Source organism: Heliconius melpomene, chromosome 15, assembly GCF_056956725.1.
Source record: "Heliconius melpomene rosina isolate 202511_hmr_F chromosome 15, ASM5695672v1, whole genome shotgun sequence".
NCBI classification, from domain to species: domain Eukaryota; kingdom Metazoa; phylum Arthropoda; class Insecta; order Lepidoptera; family Nymphalidae; genus Heliconius; species Heliconius melpomene.
In genome coordinates this window covers 3,212,472-3,233,565 of record NC_140403.1, presented here as the reverse complement: position 1 = coordinate 3,233,565, position 21,094 = coordinate 3,212,472, and the positions used below count along the sequence as shown (strand labels likewise).

The 21,094-nt window shown below is 34.4% G+C and overlaps 2 protein-coding genes and 1 non-coding gene across 3 annotated transcripts; 2 read left to right on the top strand and 1 right to left on the bottom strand.

Annotated features, from left to right (window-relative positions):
• The first annotated feature begins 205 nt into the window (after positions 1–205).
• LOC146531316 (facilitated trehalose transporter Tret1-like) lies at positions 206–15,914 on the top strand. The gene is made up of 8 exons (XM_085198714.1): positions 206–675; positions 757–854; positions 1,028–1,162; positions 1,421–1,504; positions 3,191–3,469; positions 4,917–5,037; positions 5,503–5,634; positions 8,474–15,914. Exons 1-8 carry the CDS (start codon positions 594–596, stop codon positions 8,977–8,979), a joined length of 1,437 nt encoding a protein of 478 aa, XP_085054840.1. The 5' UTR covers positions 206–593; the 3' UTR covers positions 8,980–15,914.
• On the top strand, positions 3,927–4,088 carry LOC146531317 (U1 spliceosomal RNA). Its single transcript, XR_014878820.1, has one exon. It is a non-coding gene; the product is annotated as a U1 spliceosomal RNA (small nuclear RNA).
• Positions 15,626–20,459, bottom strand: eIF3d1 (eukaryotic translation initiation factor 3 subunit d1). Its single transcript, XM_085198712.1, has 10 exons — positions 20,161–20,459; positions 19,805–19,995; positions 19,551–19,704; positions 19,275–19,384; positions 18,813–18,951; positions 18,197–18,357; positions 17,874–18,005; positions 16,998–17,204; positions 16,364–16,559; positions 15,626–15,912 (listed from the first exon to the last, which is right to left on the bottom strand). The coding sequence occupies exons 1-10, from the start codon at positions 20,351–20,353 to the stop codon at positions 15,752–15,754; spliced, it is 1,644 nt and encodes a 547-aa protein (XP_085054838.1). The 5' UTR covers positions 20,354–20,459; the 3' UTR covers positions 15,626–15,751.
• Between the last annotated feature and the right edge of the window lie 635 nt (positions 20,460–21,094).

The window sequence follows — 21,094 nt, the reverse complement described above, 5'->3', positions numbered from 1 at the left end:
ACAATTTGTGTGGTGTATTCTGTATTATAAAAATAAATTAACATCTTTGAACAGGTGACTTTTATCCTTTACAACATAAAATATGTTTACGTTTCTATCATTCCTATGAAAAATAAGATATATTCATTTTAATATCATTACTAACTACCTAAATCAATATACATGATTATAGTTAGAGCATTGAAATTGCTGAGATTGTTTTTTCTAAAATTCACAATATATTAAAAAAGGTAAAGAACGTTTTCATTCATATTTAAGGAGTTACGACTTTACGCACTCGTACGCAGTGTAAGTACAATGACAGATAATTGATAATTTTTCGTCTACCAACTGTGGCAATGGAAATAGATAATAGTTATTTTTATGTTGGCACTAACGTAATGTAAATTCTGATTCCAGTGTTAGTTGAGCTACGTTACTGTACTGTGTTCTTAATAAATGTAGTTCAAATATAGTGTTTAAGATTAGTTGAATGTTGTTCAAAGGATTATTTGTATTTGTGAATCAGTCCTAATGAATACGGATTATTTTTTTATTAAATGTCTCTTAAAATAAGTAATGGACTTTATTAATGTAGGTTAATTTGAATTGATATGAATGATAATATTATGTCAAGTGATTTAAAAAGAATGTCTAACTCAAGCAGAAAGGTGCAGTATTTGGCGGGATTATGCGGTAAGTTTTATTTGAAATAAATATTGTTTGTTATCTATTCGTGAGGTGAACATTGTTATTATTTTAACTTTTATTTAACAGTTTCATTCGCTTTTACATTTACCGGAGCAGTTATATCATGGCCTTCACCGGCTATTCCAAAATTTATTTACGGAAACACCGGTATAAAAATTAGTGATGTGAGTATATAGTTTATTTTACTTTTAATTAGTATGATAGATCATACTTAGAGATAGAATTTGATCTAAAATAAATCTATGTTTTCTTGTTCTTTTAATAACTTTAATTGATTTTATATAAACAATATTGATTAAGGCCATTTTTTCACATGTTAGGTAAATTTCTTTATCAGGAACAAACATCATGGGTAGTATCGCTAGCAGCTTTAGGAGCACTGCCAGCTTGTTATATAGGAAAAGTATTAAGCGAAAAAAAAGGAAGGCGATTCACTATACTGAGTGCGCCAGTGCCGGGAATAATGGGTGCGGTATGTTTTTAAGAGGAACTAACATTTTAAAAAAATGAATGTCTTTTTTATAGTACCTTAATTCTTTTCTTTTCTTGCATTTTAAGTGTTCAATATTATTAAATCTAACTTCGACAGTACTTTGTTGTACAAGCAAATTAAAAAAAAAATGTTTGTTTTTGTTATTGTAAAGGTAAATAATTAGAATGGAAATTTTAACTATATTTTTATTAATTATTAATTATCCTCAAAAACTTTTATGTACATTTTTGTTTGTAGATACTGATAATATTTACAAAATCACCTTTGGTTATGTGTGTTGCCAGGACACTCATGGGTATATCAAATGGCGTCACAGCCGTCGTAAGTATAATGTTATTTACATTTAAAATTCATAAATCTTTACAAATGTTACAAAGAACCCAGCTGGCCATAAAAATATACAAAAAGATAACAAAACGTTCGGTACCATGTCACCGCAGCGATTAGTTAAAAAATAGTAAAGTTTTTTTCGAAAATCCTGTTTTCTACATATATTTAAAAAATAAATCTCCATTCGGGAGATTTTTATTTTAAATATGTGTATACAGGGTGTCCCAGGAGTCAACGATAAAACGAAACCAGATGATAGACCAAGTCGTGACAGTTATGAGAAAAATATAAAAAAAAATCTTTGTCATGTATTTTTCATATTATATTGATTTTAAAAAATATCGCAAAAACCGACAACCTGTGATGATTTTTCAAGTCCCAGGACTACAAATATGACTCTTTCTTCATTTTTTTTTCTGTAATGTAATCATGAGTAACCCTTCTGTGAATTACAGTTTAAGATTTAAACATACCTGCATCAGTTTTCAATAAAATGTGGTGTTTTTGCCAAACATTAAATTCAAAATATTTACTACACCCAACTTTAACCGACTGTACTATAAAAAAAATGTACTACACTGTTTTTGCAAGTAACTTTAAAAGTTGGTGCATTTAATCTGGATTCCGAAATGGTACGACACTTGCTGGATTACTTCTTTGTTGAAGAGAGAAAAATCGAAATACACGATAATCGGGATGACGTTCAGCTTTTTGGTATCTTTTCCGATACATTCTAGCTGCAGCATTTGCGTTACATAACCATTCTCCATGAATGAAATGCATATTGGCGACGTGTCAAAGACCGAGTATATGGCCTGCGAGAGCCCGGACTCGAGCACTGTTCTTATAAGTCCTGGGCCAGCCCCTAAGTCGGATAAGCGTTGCCTGGGCTAAGTGTTTAGTTTAGGGAGGTCACTGGTGTGGTCTGTGATCGCAGGATACCGTCCAAACTCTTATCCGTCTTATAGAGATCGTGATCGATGCCTCCAGACTCGTGCATGACGGATCCAAGGTACCTGAACTTTTCCAACTTAGGGTATGTATGATCCATTCAGTTCCATTTATTGAAAACTGATGCAGGTATGTTTAAATCTTAAACTGTAATTCACAGTAGGGTTACTCATGATTATATTACAGAAAAAAAAATGAAGAAAGGGTAATATTTGTAGTCTTAGGACTTGAAAAATCATCACAGGGTGTCGGTTTTTCCGATATTTTTTAAAATCAATATAATATGAAAAATACATGACAAAGATTTTTTTTATATTTTTCTCATAACTGTCATGACTTGGTCTATCACCTGGTTTCGTTTTATCGTTGACTCCTGGGACACCCTGTATATATATAGGTAAAAAAATATTCCAATGAATTGAGAAACTCCTTTTTTTGAAAGTCAGTTAAAAAATCATCTCGTTCTATGCTTTAGCTTTCTCCCCTTTTATAGTAACTAAGATTTTTCTTGTAAAATGAGCTTAAAATATAAACATAAGTTTAGTGTTGATTAAACCACATACTTTAATAGGTACCGGTGGTTGGTAACGCCTTTGCTACATTAGAAGCCTATTTTGAACCGTGACTTTCGACAGACTGTCATTTTGAATTACTTTTAGAGTTGTTTTTTAAAAAGATAATCCTTTTATAGAAGATAGATAATCTATAATCCAATAAATGTTTCAGGTAACAATGATATATTTAACTGAGATAGCTGACAAAGAAATCCGTGGAGCTCTAGGTATGCTAGTCCAAGTAATGATTAATCTGGGCAGCCTCAGCATGTACACTATAGGGCCTTTCATCCCTTACACCGCCCTTAATGGTATTGTCCTAACAATATCCCTACTTTGTGTTGCGATGTGCTCATGGGTACCAGAATCGCCGTACTACCATTTAACTCGAGGGAAAATTGCCGAGGCCAAAAAGGATTTTATGTTTATTAAAGGGACTAAGGATGAACTGGTAAGTTTTTTTACATACGTTTTCACTAACTTTTTCACACTTAGAAAAATTACATAATATGCGGTGATGAATAGAATGTCGAAATAATAATTTAGAGCGTAAATTGAGTTTTCGTCGCGTACAAAACTTGTTGCCATAGCGACTTATTAATCACTATACAAAAGAGTATAATATCGTTCGACATAATAATTTTGGTAAATTAATTTCTGCTTATGTTGCACTGTAACAGTCGCAATCTCTTCCGTCCGCTTCATGTATTATTATATAAATTTTTGTTTCACGTATCAATATTAAATAGAGATTGAGTAAAGCTGGTGGAGACAAAAACTTATTTGCCATGAATTTGTTTTCCAAACGCGTTAATAGATGGCGTTGTACTATTTCATACGATATCTGAATCGCGCTCGCAAGAATTTCTCGTGAAACATGACAACCTCAAATTTCCGCCCGTACAAGCATACTTACCTGGCGTAGGGGACACCGTGATCACGAAGGCGGTTCCCCCAGAGCGAGGCCCCTCCATTGCACTGCGGTCGGGTTGACCTCTGCGATTATCCCTAATGCGGATAACTCGGACGCGTAATTTTTGGTAGTGGGGACTGCGTACGCGCCGTCCCCCTTTTTTAAATATGATGATGATGTTGAACAATATGTTCAGTTATGCTACTGTCGGCATAATGTATGAAAATATTTTATCCGGTTATAAATTTTATTAAAATATATTAAAATAAAAAATAACCGGTCAGTCTTCTCTAGTTAAGACTTATTTCTCTGGAATCGCAAAATTATACTTAAAAAACATAATTTTTAACAAAAAATACCGACTTTTAACGATAAATTAATAAGCAGGGAATATCAAACAGGATGGTAAAGCTAAAAAGTTGCTTAATTTTTTTAACAAGGAACAGGAAAGAAAAATATTTTTAAGAAAACATAAAAATTTTGAACGTAGAGGGATTCGAAATTTTGAAACCGTGCCTCTTGGAAACCGGCCAAGTGCTCTGACGGCTAAGCAATACGTTTTCATCAAGCTACATCGAAATTCTTATACGTTTGTTACAACTTATTTATGTTGTTAGCTGCTCTGTAGGGAGAACTTTACAAATTTCCGATACCCAAAGATGAACGAGGCGCGGGTTCAAATCCCGCTACGTTCCAGATTTTTATACGTTTTCTAAAAAGAAAGTTGCTTACAAGTTGAAATAGAATTATTCGTCCATTTCTGGCCCATATACTTAAAGCAAATTTAAGACTCTTATGATTTTCTCACGAATGACATTTTTAGAACTAGACCAAATTAAAATAGGACCACAAGGTGAGCACTATATCTAAAGGAAATGGTAAAAATGAAATAGTTCGTTCTCCGGATTGGGAATTCGAACCCACAACCACCGCGTTTATATAATTAATGATTCTTGTAATAATCTTAAATATTATTCAATTTCAGTGGGTTGACGAACAAGTTGACGCAATGCGCGTTCACGTGCAACAGAGTATGGAGAACAAGACCACTGCGAAGGAGTTGTTTACTAACAAAAAATATAGAAATGCCGTTTACATTGTAGCAGGTCAGTTAACTAAAATGTATGTTTAATTTTTTTATAAATTTTATGAATTTAATTATTATCACTGAATTATAATTTTAGTGTATAATATAAAGAAGCAGTTAATTGAAAATAACTTTCTCTCCGTTTGCTCGCGCTCTCGCTTGCACGCTCGGTTTTGTAACCGGCGTTCATAGATTTATAAGGCATTATAACCTCAAAAAACATTCTGAATTTAGAATATTATTATAAAATATTTATTAGTTACGATTATTTACTTTCTTTTCACCTTGTATCTAAATATGAAATATTATTTGATAACTCTACAAGAGTTATCTTCAAAGTAAATAGGAATAACGGTATCTTGTAACAATATTTTATAACTATACTTCTAGGTATTGTATAAACAGATATTTCCGCGAGTGGGAATCGAACGCGCAACCTGTTATTAAATTAATAAGTATTAACAAATGTTTGTAAACTATACAGGTCTCAAAATTCTCCAGTACATGACGGGCAGCCTCGCCATACAATCTTATATGGAGATGATATTCCGTCACACCACTAAAATATCGGGGCCTATGGTCAGCATTGTATATGGATTTGTACAATTGGGTGCAGGTATATATAAAAATATATGACCTTATAGTATTTTAACTTCAAACATGGGCGTATCTAGAAATATTTTCTAATGGGGGAGTGGGTTGGGGGCGGTTGCCTTTAGAACTGTTCGTTTTTCTGGGTTAATTTTTTATTAGTAAAAATTCTAGGCACGGACTTCTTGGCTCCTTTCTTCGGTAAATATATATTTTAAATATAAAAATCATGTTCAGACTGACTAGGTACCAATGCTCCACGTTGACATTATTTCTTGTATGTTATGTTAATTATGTACGACACATTGGCCTTCATGCATTTTCATTAATATGCGTTATTGAAAAAAGTTATATTGAAATAGTTTTTGTTTGCTATAAACTCGCTGGAATGCTTATATTTTAAATTATTATCTTATATTAATTGGACCATCCTTAATTTATCACCATAAAGAATAAAAGTACAGCCATACAATCAGGCCAGTCGTGGTGCAGATGCTCAACATTTCACTGTAACCGCGGGTTCGATTCCCACGCGAGGATAAGAATTATATAATATTTCCATTTTCTTCGCTCAATAACAGACAGATGTTTAAAGTAATAAATAGGGTAATAAACTTATATTAACACTACGATCACGCTATGACAAGGTTCAAAGTCTAAGAGAGATTACAACGAGATAAAAATATCAGGCGACACGATATAATAAAAAAAATAACTTAATAAAGATTAAAACGCTATTACAGTGCAATTATAATTAGGTATAATTTACATATGAATTTATGTTTAAGGATATTATATGCTATATTGTTGAACAAATTATGATATCTTCATTTCTTCGCTCTGGTGTCGAGACAAATCCAGTCAGTCAATGTCTCCAGTATTCGACGGCAAATGGAAAACGGAGTATCTTAACATTAGGTACCCTCTGCCTACCCTGATGATTGCAGGGTACAACGTGAAACTAAAAAAAAAACAATGCAAATCATATGCGGCCTTTCCATGAAATAATACAAAAGATTAGAAGTATTTTTTTTAGTCTTAAAAGATTTTAATTTAAAAAGATAACAAGATTCTGATTTATTTTAATAATTTACTAATGCTTAAATTATATTTATTTAAAATATCGTAAACTGTATTCGTATAATCGTAAACTATTCAAAATTATTTAATTATACACACAGCGACATTGTTACTATGCCATAAATATATAATTTAAACAAGGAAAGCTTAACGCAATTTCTATCTAAATAGGGCTAAGACAATATACTTATGTACAGTACGATTGACGAGTCGTGAGCCTAAAGTTGATCTTGTTGAACTTTTGCGCATTTTTCACTAGGGAAAATAATTTAAAATAAACAAAAGCTTTGACTGAGCGCAGTGGCACAAGCGTGTGATGTAAACGCGACGGTTGCGGGTTCGATTTCCGCTCGGGAGAGTTAAATATTAATATTTTTTTATTTTGTTGCTCTGGTACCAAGGTAAAAGCGCAGCGTTAAGTTCCGCCACCCAACACGCAATGAGGGTTCGGTGAAGAGTGTAGAAAGGAGTGTGTTAACACTAGGTTCCCTGAGCCTACCCTGTCATGTGTAGGATGCGGCGTGAAATTAAAAAAAGAAAAATTAAGTCTGCGCAACCATCAGTTAACTTCAAGGCGGCCATGACTCGTCAACCGTACTGTATATTATAATTATGCTGAAGAAATAATATATTTGTTTTAGGTTTTGTAAATACTTTGATATGCTATTCACGGTCTAATGTTTGTTCATTAGAATTAATGACAAGGCCATTTTTTAACTTTCATCATCTAATCAAATAAAATAAGTAATTAATTTATGTTATAATTCAACCTTTATTCTTTTTCAATAATTATATTTCTCTAATGATTAATGTTTTTTTTTAGCTACTATTTTGAGAAACAATTTTATCTGTGGAATTAATAATTCTTATATTTTATTTGGGGTTTTAAAATGTTAACAGTAGGTACATAAAAGTATACCTAATATATTTTTAAAAAACTTTATTGTAGCTTTACGCTGTATCCCACATATAAGTACCTACACATGCTGTATTCAAGAAAAATTTGCCCTGAAAAAGTACATTAATAACATGAGCTTACACGAACATTTCTGTTCCAAGCTAAAGTTTTGGCCTCCCCAAAAAATATCTCTAGATACGCCGATGCGCATATAGTAGCAGTAGCGCCGTTTACTTATCCAGACGGAACCTATGAACCTAATGCTGAGTTAAGACGGTTTCGTTCCTCATAATTAGAAGAATATATTAAACATTTCCTGGAGTGAGCATTGAACCCACAACCTATCGCACTTAGTGTTACACGTCTATATTGTTATCAATTTAGATCACCTTTTATAAACATACTAGCGGACGTGCGCAGCTTCGCTTGCTTATTTAGGGGTGAATTCTAAAAAACCACGAAACATTTGTTCAATGAAATATTTTTAAGAGTCTAAATTTCAAATTTTATAATAATCGGTGGCGTTTTAAAGATTTTTCCATACAAAATTTCAACCCCTTATTTGTACCCTTAGGGGGAGACTTCTAGAAAACGATGAAACACGTGTTCAATTAAATACTTTTAAAAATCTAAATTTAAAATTTTATAAAAATCGGTGGCGATTTAAATTTTTTTCCATACAAACTTTCAACCCCTATTTCACCTCTTTAGGGTTAAAATTTTTCAAAATCCCTTCTTAGTGGATGTCCAGATTACGAAAGTAAACATCTGTCCAAATTTCACGTTTCTACGCACAGCGGTTACGGCTGTGCGTGCGTCTTACCTCAGTCAGTGAGGACAAGTCCTTTTATATATATAGTATTATGATTTATCATTTAATTTACAGGTATCGGCGCAACTTTCCTGGCGAGGTATTTTGGTAGGAGAATCCTAATGCTCGTATCCTGTACAGGCGTTGCCTTATCCCTAACTTCCATAGGCATTTATTTCTACTTACAAGACTATCAACATGTCAGTTCCTATACTTTATCACATATATCCGTACTTCCCATAGTGGGGGTCCTGGGTTTTAATATTTTATATGCCGTAGGTTTAGGAAATATACCATATATATTACAGGCCGAGCTTTTCCCTATAAATGTAAAAGCTACAGCCTCTAGTATAGCGACCATGTTGGCATGTGTTCTAAATTTTTTTATAACAAAAATGTATCAGAATGTTAAAAATAATTTTGGTCTGTACACGGTGTTTTGGGCTTTCGCCAGTATTGCTTATATCGGTATTTTATTTATTTATTTCTACGTACCGGAGACTAAGGGTAAGACGTTGGAGGAGGTCCAGGATATGCAAAATGCTCAAGATAACGTCGAAGTGGAGAAATTAAATAAGTAATGTTTTGTATGCTATCATATTGAGCTGTATGCCATATTTATATTTTTAAATATTTCTATAAATATTTAATCTGTGACTGACCAACTATAGCATAGCTTTAATTATTTGAAAATAAAAATACAAACAAATTTTGCAAATTCAGTTGCAGTAAACGTAATTTCGTCCAAATTAATAAAAATATGTAAATGTTTAAGATTAGTAAAACTAATCTTGCATATGCATTGCGTAAGCTAAATTGCTGCTGCAAGTTTATAGATGTATTATTTATAACATAAAAATTTACATAGGGAACCTGGAAACCTAGTGTTAAGACACTTTCATTCCAGTTTCTGCAGCCCTTTAACTTGTTACCAGGGTAAAGAAATGAAAATATGAAATATTTCATTCCGCCCGAGTGGGAATCGAACCCTCAACTTCAGTTTACACTCGCACTTTTGTGGCACTGCGCCACGATTGGCCTACATACGTAGAGACTAGCATACATAAATAGAATATTTTTTCTAATCTAATAGACTGAGATCCGACCGTTGAATCCTGCATAAACGAGTTTTCTTAATTAAACCTATATTAATGAATAATACATGATTAGTAGAACAGATTACACCTGGGTTGCCTGGAAGAATCCTGCCGCAATCACCTTTAATTACATTTTTTCGTAACTCGTTTTTGGAGAAAATTGCACCCATACGTTTTTTATATGAATCGCACATCATTTGAAAGATAATCGCATAAGGAATTGGAAAATTAAGGGTTGCCAGCTCTCAGTCTGCCGCAAGTCTAGGGTTGCCTGGTTTAAACATGTCACTAAATGTTAATAATTTGCACTCATGTGTTTTTTTAATGAATTATATATCAAATTAAAGCTTATTTTTTTCTGAACACTATAAAACAGGGTTGCCTGGAAAATTCCTGCCGCAAATAGGGGTTGCCAGCGTTTGAAATGTTTTATTCCGGTTCCGTTTGACTATGAGAATAGACGATGAAATGCGCGGTCTGCCTTATGTTTTAAAGTAAAAAATTATATAATAGAAGGTCAATCTTAAAATCAATGTTTATTCTAATTGTTCACCTGTTAAATGATGATTTTAATCATATTAAGTACACGCAGAAAACTATTTAAAGATGAAATCATTCTTATTTTTCAAGTAAAATAATAATCCATAATATTGAGTCTTCGCAAAATTTATTTTATAAATAATAATATTTAGTTAAATAACCCTTTTAAAACAACTAAATTATCTAATTAAGTAAATGTTTACAAATATTGATCTACTATAAGGTATTAATTACAACATGTTTCCTTAATATATACGCGGATATTTTTTTTATTAATTAAGAAAATATGGAAAATTACATTTCAATAAACAATCTCTCTCTCTTCGCCCTCTGCTTGTTTGATTTGACAACGCCGTCCGTATCCGTAGGAAGAACTATGGCGCCCACCTTTTTGGTACGAATATTTAGGTTTTTGGAAAGTAAATGAAAACTATTCAACTAATAAAAACTATTAATATATAGATAAAAAAATGTGGCTAGCAAGAACTTGTCCGTCTTCATCTTCGTCTTCTTCAAGCGTAATCACTCACTCACGTCCCTAACTTAGTGTAATCAAAACTGAGGCAACTCCCACGGCCACAATTGTCTACATTTTATTAAACTATATAATATTAAACATTAAAGTATACTTACGTTTTGCATTAGAAAATAATTAAAAAATACTTTTTTATATTTTTGTTTTAAAACAATAACATAATTTTACACTCTTGGAGAGATTCCTTGTTAAATTCTATCACATTTTCACTCCTGCCGCACAATAAACACGTCTTCATTTTTGTCAAGTAAAAACGTCTTTACTTCAAAACGAAAGGTAAGTAACTAAGTAATATGCTCAAAAACAACTCATTTGGCCATCTGCACTTTCATTGCATTTAGAAACAATACGTCTTCGAAAATAATTTTATTGCATTTGGTTTGCTTTGTATCGCGCCGCAAAATATTTATCTATAGTAAAAAATAGCCAACTAATTGATATTTGCCGACTCTTGGTCATAAACCGTAAATAGCGTTTATTAGTCGGCATTACTGTCGGATTTTCTTCGAATTTATTTTACTAACTTAGTTTTGTTTATTATAATTCTATTATATATATTTCTTTCCTATGCAAATTATTAAAAATTGCGTGAGAAAAAAAAAATTACCTTGCAAGCAAGCCTTGTCAAATCAAACAAGTAGAGGACGAAGAGAGAGAGAGAGTTCATTGAAATGTATTTTTCAATATAATTAATAAAAAAAATATCCGCAATAATGGTTACCCTTCATTATATTAAGGGAACATGATGTATATGTATGTATATTAATAGTTTATAGTAGATCGATATTCGTAAACATTTATTTAATTAGATAATTTAATTGTTTCAAAATGGTAATTTAAATTAATAAATAAATATTAGTATTTAGAAAATAGATTTTGCAAAGATTCAATATTATAGATTCATTATTTTACTTGAAAAATAAGGATGATTTCTTCTGCCCCATGATCTTTAAATAGTTTTCTGCATGTACTTAATATGATTAAAAGCATCATTTAACAGGTGAACAATTAGAATAAACATTGATTTTAAGATTGACCTTCTATTATATAATATTTTACTTTAAAACATAAGGCAGACCGCGCATTTCATCGTCTATTCTCATAGTCAAACGGAACCGGAATAAAACATTTCAAACGCTGGCAACCCCTGTTTGCGGCAGGAATTTTCCAGGCAACCCTGTTTTATAGTGTTCAGAAAAAAATAAGCTTTAATTTGATATATAATTCATTAAAAAAACACATGAGTGCAAATTATTAACATTTAGTGACATGTTTAAACCAGGCAACCCTAGACTTGCGGCAGACTGAGAGCTGGCAACCCTTAATTTTCCAATTCCTTATGCGATTATCTTTCAAATGATGTGCGATTCATATAAAAAACGTATGGGTGCAATTTTCTCCAAAAACGAGTTACGAAAAAATGTAATTAAAGGTGATTGCGGCAGGATTCTTCCAGGCAACCCAGGTGTAATCTGTTCTACTAATCATGTATTATTCATTAATATAGGTTTAATTAAGAAAACTCGTTTATGCAGGATTCAACGGCCGGATCTCAGGGTATAATAGTGAAGAGTTTCATAGCATTTTATGAAGTTCTTACATAAATATATACAATAAATAAATTTTATAGTCATTTATATTTTTGATAGTATTTTATTCAGTGTAAGTATAATATCGTAGCTCCTACTCCTGGCATTAATCCGGGCTATTGCCAGGGTCTGCCCTCCTGCTCAACTTACTCCACTTTGCACGGTCTTTTCCAGAGGTTGTCCAGACTAATATCTGTCCGATATTGGTTTGTGGGCATACGGGTACGCGACCCTGGATCCGCGTGCCGCCACTCTTATATCCTCATCCAGTCCGTAAGAATGGTGTCTTCTTCCCCCCCTCCTCCTCGTTTCTTTAGCTAGGGAGCTGGCCTTCCTTTGCCTATCCTACCCCCTCTCCCTTCGGTTTTTCCCCACAAAGGGGTTTTGGTGGCTCCTGCCAGTTATGGGTAAAATCCTGGAGAAGCTGCTGATCACACGCATTAGGTGGCATATCCTCTCAGGCCTCTGTACCCGCCAGTATGGTGGCCCCAAAAAAGCACCGAGGACTCCCTCTATGACCTGATAGGATATATTAACGACAAACTTCTGTTAAAGAAACTAGTCCTAATAGTCTCCCTGGACAAGAGGGAGCCTTTGATAGCGCATGGTGGCCAGCTATAAAAACTAGACTGGCTGAGGAAACCTGCCCTATTAACCGACAACTATCTCCAAGACCGAAGGGTTGCTGTGAATTGAGAACCTTCTTCTTGATCCCCTGCTTCACGGACTCGTACGTCAGGAGATTTATTGCCAGGCGACGACGTCGTTCTTGTGTTCGAAGGAGACACCGGTCTGGAGTTGTACCTGCGGGCCAACGCCGCTCTTGCCTATGTTCAGGAGTGGGGTACAACTAACAAACTGAAGTTTGCGCCACACAAAACCCAGGCGATGATGGTGACGCGTAAGCTAAAATTTAAGTAAGCTAAAATTTGATACCCCACGCCTGACCATGGGCGGGATCGATGTCGAGTACTCCAGGGAAATCAAGATACTCGGGCTGACAATCGATGACAACCTCACCTTTAATTCACACGTAAATAAATTAAGTGTAAAAGTGACCAACATTTTTAAACAGCTGTCCAGAGCGGCGAAAGCTAGCTGGGGGCTTCAGCCGGAGGTCATCAAATTAATTTACACGGCAGTTGTCGAGCCGGTGGTTTTGTACGCCGCGAGCGCATGGGCAAAGGAAGCAAAAAAGTTGGGGGTTCGGAAGCGTTTGGTTGCATTGCAGAGAGGTTTTGCCCAAAAAATCGTCAGGGCCCACCGAACTATCTCCCTGAATGCCTCCCTGGTACTTGCCGGATTACTGCCACTTGATCGCAGGGTGAAGGAGGCGGCGGCCCTCTATGAGATCAAGAGGGGGAAATCCGAAGCCGTCTTTGGCGACAGGCAGATCGAGCGGAGAGTTGGGCCCTTCGGATTGCAGCACCCGGCATAGGGAACAGCCCTCAAATTCTCCACCCTCGAGGACCGAGAGCAAGTGGACAGGCACAATTGCCAAGCAGTGCGAATGTTCACAGACGGGAGCAAGTTTGAAGAGGGAGTTGGGGCGGCCATATCCGTGTAGAACGACGAAGCAGAAACCAGGGCCTTCTATACACCGACTCGAGATCATCACTCGAGTCGGTGATAGGCCAGAAGTCCCTCCACCCATTAGTCGTGGAAATCAGAGACAACTTGAGGCGTTGTCGCACCCAAAATAAGCACATGTGCTTGTTTTGGGTGAAGGCACACGCAGGGCTGGAGGAGAACGAGCGCGCGGACGAGCTGGCCAAGCTAGCGTCCAAATTGAAGAAAAGGCCAGACTACGACGCGTGTCCGATCTCATTCGCCAAACGACTTCTTCGTCAGAAGTCGATTGGCGAATGGAATCGGAGATACCAGTCTGGCCAAACGGCGTCCGGAACTAAACTGTTCTTTCCGGATGTAGCATGCGCTTACAAGACCACCAGGAAGCTTAAGATGGACACGGTATTGACTTAAATATTGACCGGCCACGGTGGGTTCTCCCAGTACTTACATAGATTTAAGTGCAGGGAGTGCAGGGAGCCCATCGTGCATCTGTAAGCCGGGCACCGCAGAGAGCGTGACTCACATTCTATGCGAGTGTCCGGTCCACAGTAGTGAGAGGGCCCAACTCGAGATCCGGACCGGGAAATGGATAGTAGCCGACAATTTGAAAACATTGATAAGGGACAGGGAGACCCATGACGCATTTGTAAGTTTCTGTAGGAACGTGGGCGTCGGGGTTATAAAGAGAAACAAATAAATTAAAAAGTAATTTCAGGGTCGGCAGTGGGTAAGCACATTTCAGTTATTTATCCAAGCTATATTTTAAAGTCAGATAATTCTAAGTCAATCTCATCATTGGCCTAGTGCCACTTCCTTAAAATTTTAAACGTGTTAAAATGTATCGCCAAAAAAGTCTCTGATCAAGTCAGAGGGACGAGTATTAAAAAAAAAAACCGCCATAACATGAAACGAAATAAGAACGACGCGCAGGCACATCGCCCTACACCTGCGACAAGTGGGCAAGGGCTACCGTGTCAAGTACGGGCACGGTTAAAGACGCAAGTACCCAGACGGAAACTCCGCTTCCTCGTAGCTCTAGAGTGTAAACCTGCCAAATCTGTTTTTTATTTTCATACCATTAGAAAAAAATATATATATTTTTTATTTTATTTCATTTTTACATTGTATTCATTTATTTTTCATTTTCATTATTTTTCATTTTATAGCAGGATTAAGACACTCCGTTCCCCAGCTTCTGGAGGCATTGTGTGTTGAGTGGCAACCTAATGTTAGTATGTTTACACTCTGACCCACAATGTATGAAAATTCTCTTTGTGATATATTTTTAATAAAGCATTTATTTATTAAAAGATTATTTTAATTATTATCGTTGTTAATACTCAAATTAAATATGAATTGTTTGTTTTTATAAGAACCAATGTCATAGAGACTGCATTGTTGTATTTACTTTCTTAACAAATAATTTGTAAATCTGTAAATGATCGTCGGTAATATCAATCTCTTTGTTGTATATATACATTTATATTATAATTATGAAAAAGCATTATAAAGACGTTAAATGTTTCCATTTATACGTATTTAGTTTTTGTGTGCTGAAGTGATAAGGTTATTAATAGAACTTATATTTTATCATTAACCTATATTTATATAGAATTATGTAAGTAGAAAAAACTAGTACAAAAGTATCATAAAATATAAGGTTAAAAACCATTGCTTTACATTAATTAATCTAAAGAAAATAATAGAACATTTTTTAATACAAAATTTGTACTGAAATTATATTATAAGTTTAGTTTATTATTATATTGGAGGAAAACGTTACAAAGCGGTTGTACGCAATTTTTATATAATTATTAAAAGATAAATTTTACTGTTGTTTTCTTAAAACATTTCTAATAAACACAGAAAAAAAGAAGAAAAAGAAAACAAAAAATGTGACCAAAAGATTGTATTTACTGAATAAAAATATAAGATACATACTGAGTTTATATGAAGAAAACTAACGAGTTGCAAATATTGTATATTAAAACTGTATTTGTATATACTATAAAGTATTAATTTAAATTCTCTTGGCATTTCCATACGAGTATAGAGGAGCGAAGGGAGTGTCGACCGGTTCATCTCCGCTTTCTTCTGAGCCGTCGGATTCGAACGTGTTATCCGGAATGTCGTAGAGACGAATAAGAGGCTTGTTGGGATCCTTCATGATCAAGTATTTACCTGAAATGGATATGTAATCGTATACGTTTTAATATTTTTGGTCAATTTCCTAAATTTGTAAACTTGTCTTTTGTCTTTTTTTTTATTTAATGGATGGTAGGATACAATGTTTTAATATCACAACGGAATAACTTTCGTATCATAAACAATTGTTTTTTTTGTGATATAGGATCAATCGTGAATCTTTTTTAAAACAAATGGTTTTTTTTATCAGCAGCAAGCAAGCAAGCTTGTTAAGACAGCCCATTTTGTGTAGTGATGATTTCATTTATATAGTTTCATTTCCTCCGCAATAGTCAACATAGCTTTGAGTTCCACCACTAAATATATGGAAAAAACGGCGGAAAATAGATAACGGAGTGTCTTAACACTAGCTTACCAGGTCACCTCTGCCTACCTTGCTATATCCAGAATATAACCAAATAAAAAAAACCAACAAATCTCCACTCACCGTCCTTCTGCTTCATACAAATATCAATAATACAACGCAGTATGCCCCAAGCGTTGTCCATAGATAAGTTGATCTGAGCGGCGAACTCGTGAGGCTTGAACTGCTGCGTGCCCAAAATGACGTGACGGGAATTGTCCCTCACTTGGGCGCGGGACACGTAACCGAATTTGATTTGGTCGGAGCCGGCGAGCAGAGCCTGGAATAAGTATAAGTTGTTTATATTTAATTTGAGTTATTGAAACATATGAAGGTGTGAAAGATATAAATTATAAATTGGGAATATCGAATATAAATCGGCATTTTTAAATATTACAAAGTATGTTAAACCTGTAGTTGCTAAATTAAAATTCTGTTTAAAAGAAATGTATTTTTTTATTCAGTTTTTTAAAACAAGCATAGCATTAAGCTCTATATATCGACTTCAAACGACAAACTAAAAAGTAAAAAATAAGTTTAAGTAAAAGAAAGATTTTATAATTATGAAGTCAGTGTCAAGTTAATGCTACAACAATAAAAGAATACTAAGCATGTTTGTTTTATTTGCCACCGACTGCAAATTTCAAAATGCCTTACGGACGTTGGTTAATAATGAATGAAACGAAAATAAAATAACCAAACCGACCAAACAACGCACCTGCACAGTCCACTTAGCAAGTTTACACGAATTATTACGCAGTTCGTTGGCGAGCACCGCACCGCGCTGGGTGTCCAACTTCTGACGCCACTCTACACCGTTTGCTACCTTAGAGTCCCATTCATTCAATGCCTTGATTGACAGGAATTGGGTTTCATTCTGTGGTCCTTGCATCACTGCGTCGTGTTCACATCTAGCCACTAGGACCTGAGGGATAAAATAATATAAATAAAACATTTACTGACATAAGAATAAAATACAGAAGACAGAGAGAGATATAGAGAGAGGCCGTCGTGGCATACGGGCATAAGCGTACAACTGTTGTGGGTTTTATTTTCACTTGGAGGTATGAAATATTTAATATTTTCATTTCTTCATTGTGGTAACGAGGTAAAGCGCGTCCATTGAATGGCTCCACTCACCACGCAATGCTTCAAGAATTTGGCGGGAAACAGAAGTGTCATACAGGAGAACAGAGTGTCTTAACACTAGTGTCCCAGATTCGCTCTATACCCCCCATGTTAGGGGAAATCAATAAAAATTTTGAGTTTATATTAGTTACTAGCGGCCCGGTCGCGGTTTCACCCGCGTGAACTTTGTTATTATTAATTTCTGTCTGCATGGCTACGTCCTAGTGACGTCTATGCAAAATTTGAGACTAGCATTTGTAGTAACGAAGTTTCATACAAACTTTCGACCCCAAAAACAACCCCTTAGAAGTCGAATATTGCAAATTCCTGTCTTAGTGAGAACCTACGTCCTATAAATAAATCCTATGCAAAATTTGAGATTTCTAGCACATGTAGTTTCAGAGATTTCGTGATGAGTGAGTGACATTTCGATTTTATATATATAGATTAATAATGTAATACTCACAACTCCATTATTAAGATTCCACTTGCGGTAGCGGTATCCAACAGAGGCCACTTCTCCATCTTCCTCCTCAGATACGAAGGGGTTAGCTTCCGGAAACTTGAACTTAGGCTCGGTGGTTCCAGATTTCAATACCTAAAAAAACATTAGCATGTTAGGAAATGTAGTCTCAGAAAAGTACCTTACAATACTAAAACAATGTCTATTTTATACTTTTTTAATGTATTAAAATTATAATGAAACTGATATTATTTCTGGTATTTTGTATAAGGTATACAAACCATTGCATATTAATAAATCAAACTAAAAAAAGAAACGAATTCTACCTGCTGACTGAAGTTATGATTAATGAAGGTGGCTTCCAGAGCCAAGTTGCGTGGTGAGTTGATAGAGTTGCCGTCGTCCGCTGGTGGCTCCACCGAGGTCTCATTCACAGTTAGCAAGTCAAATTCTGTATTGTCACGCTTGTCCAAGAATAACTTGTCACCTGCAATCAAATGTAATTTTTTAACATGCTTTATTAGGTCGAGATATAACTAATTACTATACATAAATTAATAAATCAGTATTAAGGCACTCAGTGTTCTTCTCGGCGAATTTTTCGAGGCATTGTGTGTTGCGTGGCGGAACTCAACACATTTGCCTTGGTGTCGGAGAGAAATTAAAATATTATTAGAGAAACTGGGGAGTATAATAGAGTTAAGACAATCTGTCCCCATTAAAACATTTAAATTCACCACTTTGTATTGATTTACAGAATTCAATGCCTCATTTTACTCTCCTTACCAGAGTGACGATATGAATAAAAGAAGTTTATAAATAATAAATAGTCTTGACAGACAGACAACAAAGTGATCTTATAAATAATCTGTTTTACCTGTTAAGGTATAGAACCCCTTAAAAAAAAGGAACCCATCAATATACTGACATATCAAAACTTACCGATCTTTTCAATAACAATATCCCAAGAGTAATTTGAGCGAGTGCAGCACATGATAGTAGCAAGAATGGCATCAGTAGCATATACAGTGCCAGTTGTTTTACTGAGACGACGAATTACTGGGTCATCAGTGGTTGTGACCTATGGTTATAGACAATTTTATGTTAATGTAAGATAAAATAGCTGAATGTCTTTTTAAATATGTTAAAGGTATATACTAGTATTTTAAGTTCCAATGCTTACAACATTATAACATATATTTAATAATGCTTACAGTAGTAGCTTCTAGGTAAACCTACATGGCAGTTAAAGTTAAAAAAGGGAATCTAATGGTAAGACTCTCAATTCTGCACTATTTATCCAAAATTTTGAGAGATTATGTTGAGCAGTCTGTACTTTCTTACACTCACTGTGCCGTTGTAGCATGATGGCCTCTAATAGTCTTACAATATATAATAACTTACAGTATGGAATATGCGGTCAATGCGCTGAAGGGGCTTTTCATGTTTCACATTCACACGATCATAAGCCTTGTCATAGTATTCCAGAGTACCAGAACATACAATATCTTCACCTATAAAAATATAAAGAAATTGTTTTATTCACAAGTCTAAAATTAATAAATGAAAAAATACAGTATAAGCTATATACGCAACTAGTAATTAATAATTTTTGTAACTTATGTATATATATAATTTTGTATGTGTATAATTTTTTATAATTTTTATTGATAATGTTACCTTCTTTAATGCCAGGTAAAGACAACTTAGCAAGACGCGGGAAGTCCATGTCTTCAATTGTCACCCAAGTAGGTCTGACAGTTACAGATGCATCACGTATCTTCATAGGAGCACCTCTTTGGCCCCATCTCTTGCCAAGCTTACGTTCACGTTGCTGAAAATAATTTTTCAATATATATTGTTCAGATATTAAGCATTTTTTTCTCATTTTTTAATATTTTCGTTAATTCACATTATAATAAATATTTAATTACCTTGCTCAAAGTGGTCATGCCACCAGGTGTGCGAGCGCCTCTTGCTCCTCTGCCTCGGTTACCTCGACCACGACCTCGTTGATACGGAGGTTTCTGTTCGCGAGTCGAGTCCACCAGATGGAACGTACTTTCGTCCTCATCGTGGAAGTACGCATATGACGATCCCGCGCCAAATTGCGAAGCATACTTATCTAAAATGTTATACTTTATAAATGCGAAGATGGGATACTTTTTGTTAAAGGTTTGTTTTGTTCAACAACTTTGAAATAGTAACTTAATAAATAACCTCAAAATAACTAGATATGATGGTTAATTTCTGATAGTACTCGTTAGAGATAATGAAAACTAAAACTTACTCTGGTATTTCTTATCTTGCACTACAGTCCAATCACTTATTTTGCCAAGACGATCACCTTTACTAAAAGGTTGGTAGGGCATGTCCCTAAATTGCTCCGGCATCTCGCAGGGGCCCCATCCTGTAGGATTGTCTTGGATCACTGGGGCTACGAACCGTATAGGCTCTTCAGCCGGGAGAACGTGTTCTGACATCACTAAGATAAAGCACAATTATTATTTTAATTAACTTTATAAAATAAACTAAATAAAATGCCACACGACACTTTCTGTCGTGTCCACTCTATAAAGAATTTGAAACTTGAATTGTCAAATTAATAACATACAGATTAAATATATCACAGATTATTTACCATCATCCAAGCAAGTTGTTCGCGTTTGGTATAAGCTATAATTTTTTTACTTAGATGTTAACCTAACTTGTAAAATACTAATAATATTAATTTATTATCAGAATATAATAAAGCAAATAATAAAAAGTATAATGCTTTGTGTTGGATAATTTCATAAGGATTATGAGACTAAAAACATCGCATTCATTGTTTAAAAATCAACATATAACCAAAGTTATTATAATTATTTTAAATAGGCTCATCGTACCGTCGTTATTATACCGAAATTTCTATTAAAAATGTGTAAGATTGTATTTTGAATAGGTAAATAATAAATATTTTATTTATGGGACCAGCACGTTTAAAATAATCATAATTTTGTAATATCTCTCTCTATTTGTAGCTCAGATTTTTGCTTTCATTGTTATTTTAGTTTTTACGACTCGTTAATTATAAAGATATCAAATCTCAATATGTTATATTGCCTCTCACTTTTTTAGAACTTGCTATCTTTTCAGGTAACAAATACATTTGTAAAATAATAAATAGAAGCTTTTGGCAATACTAGATGAAAGTAATATAAATTAACAATATTTATATGTTT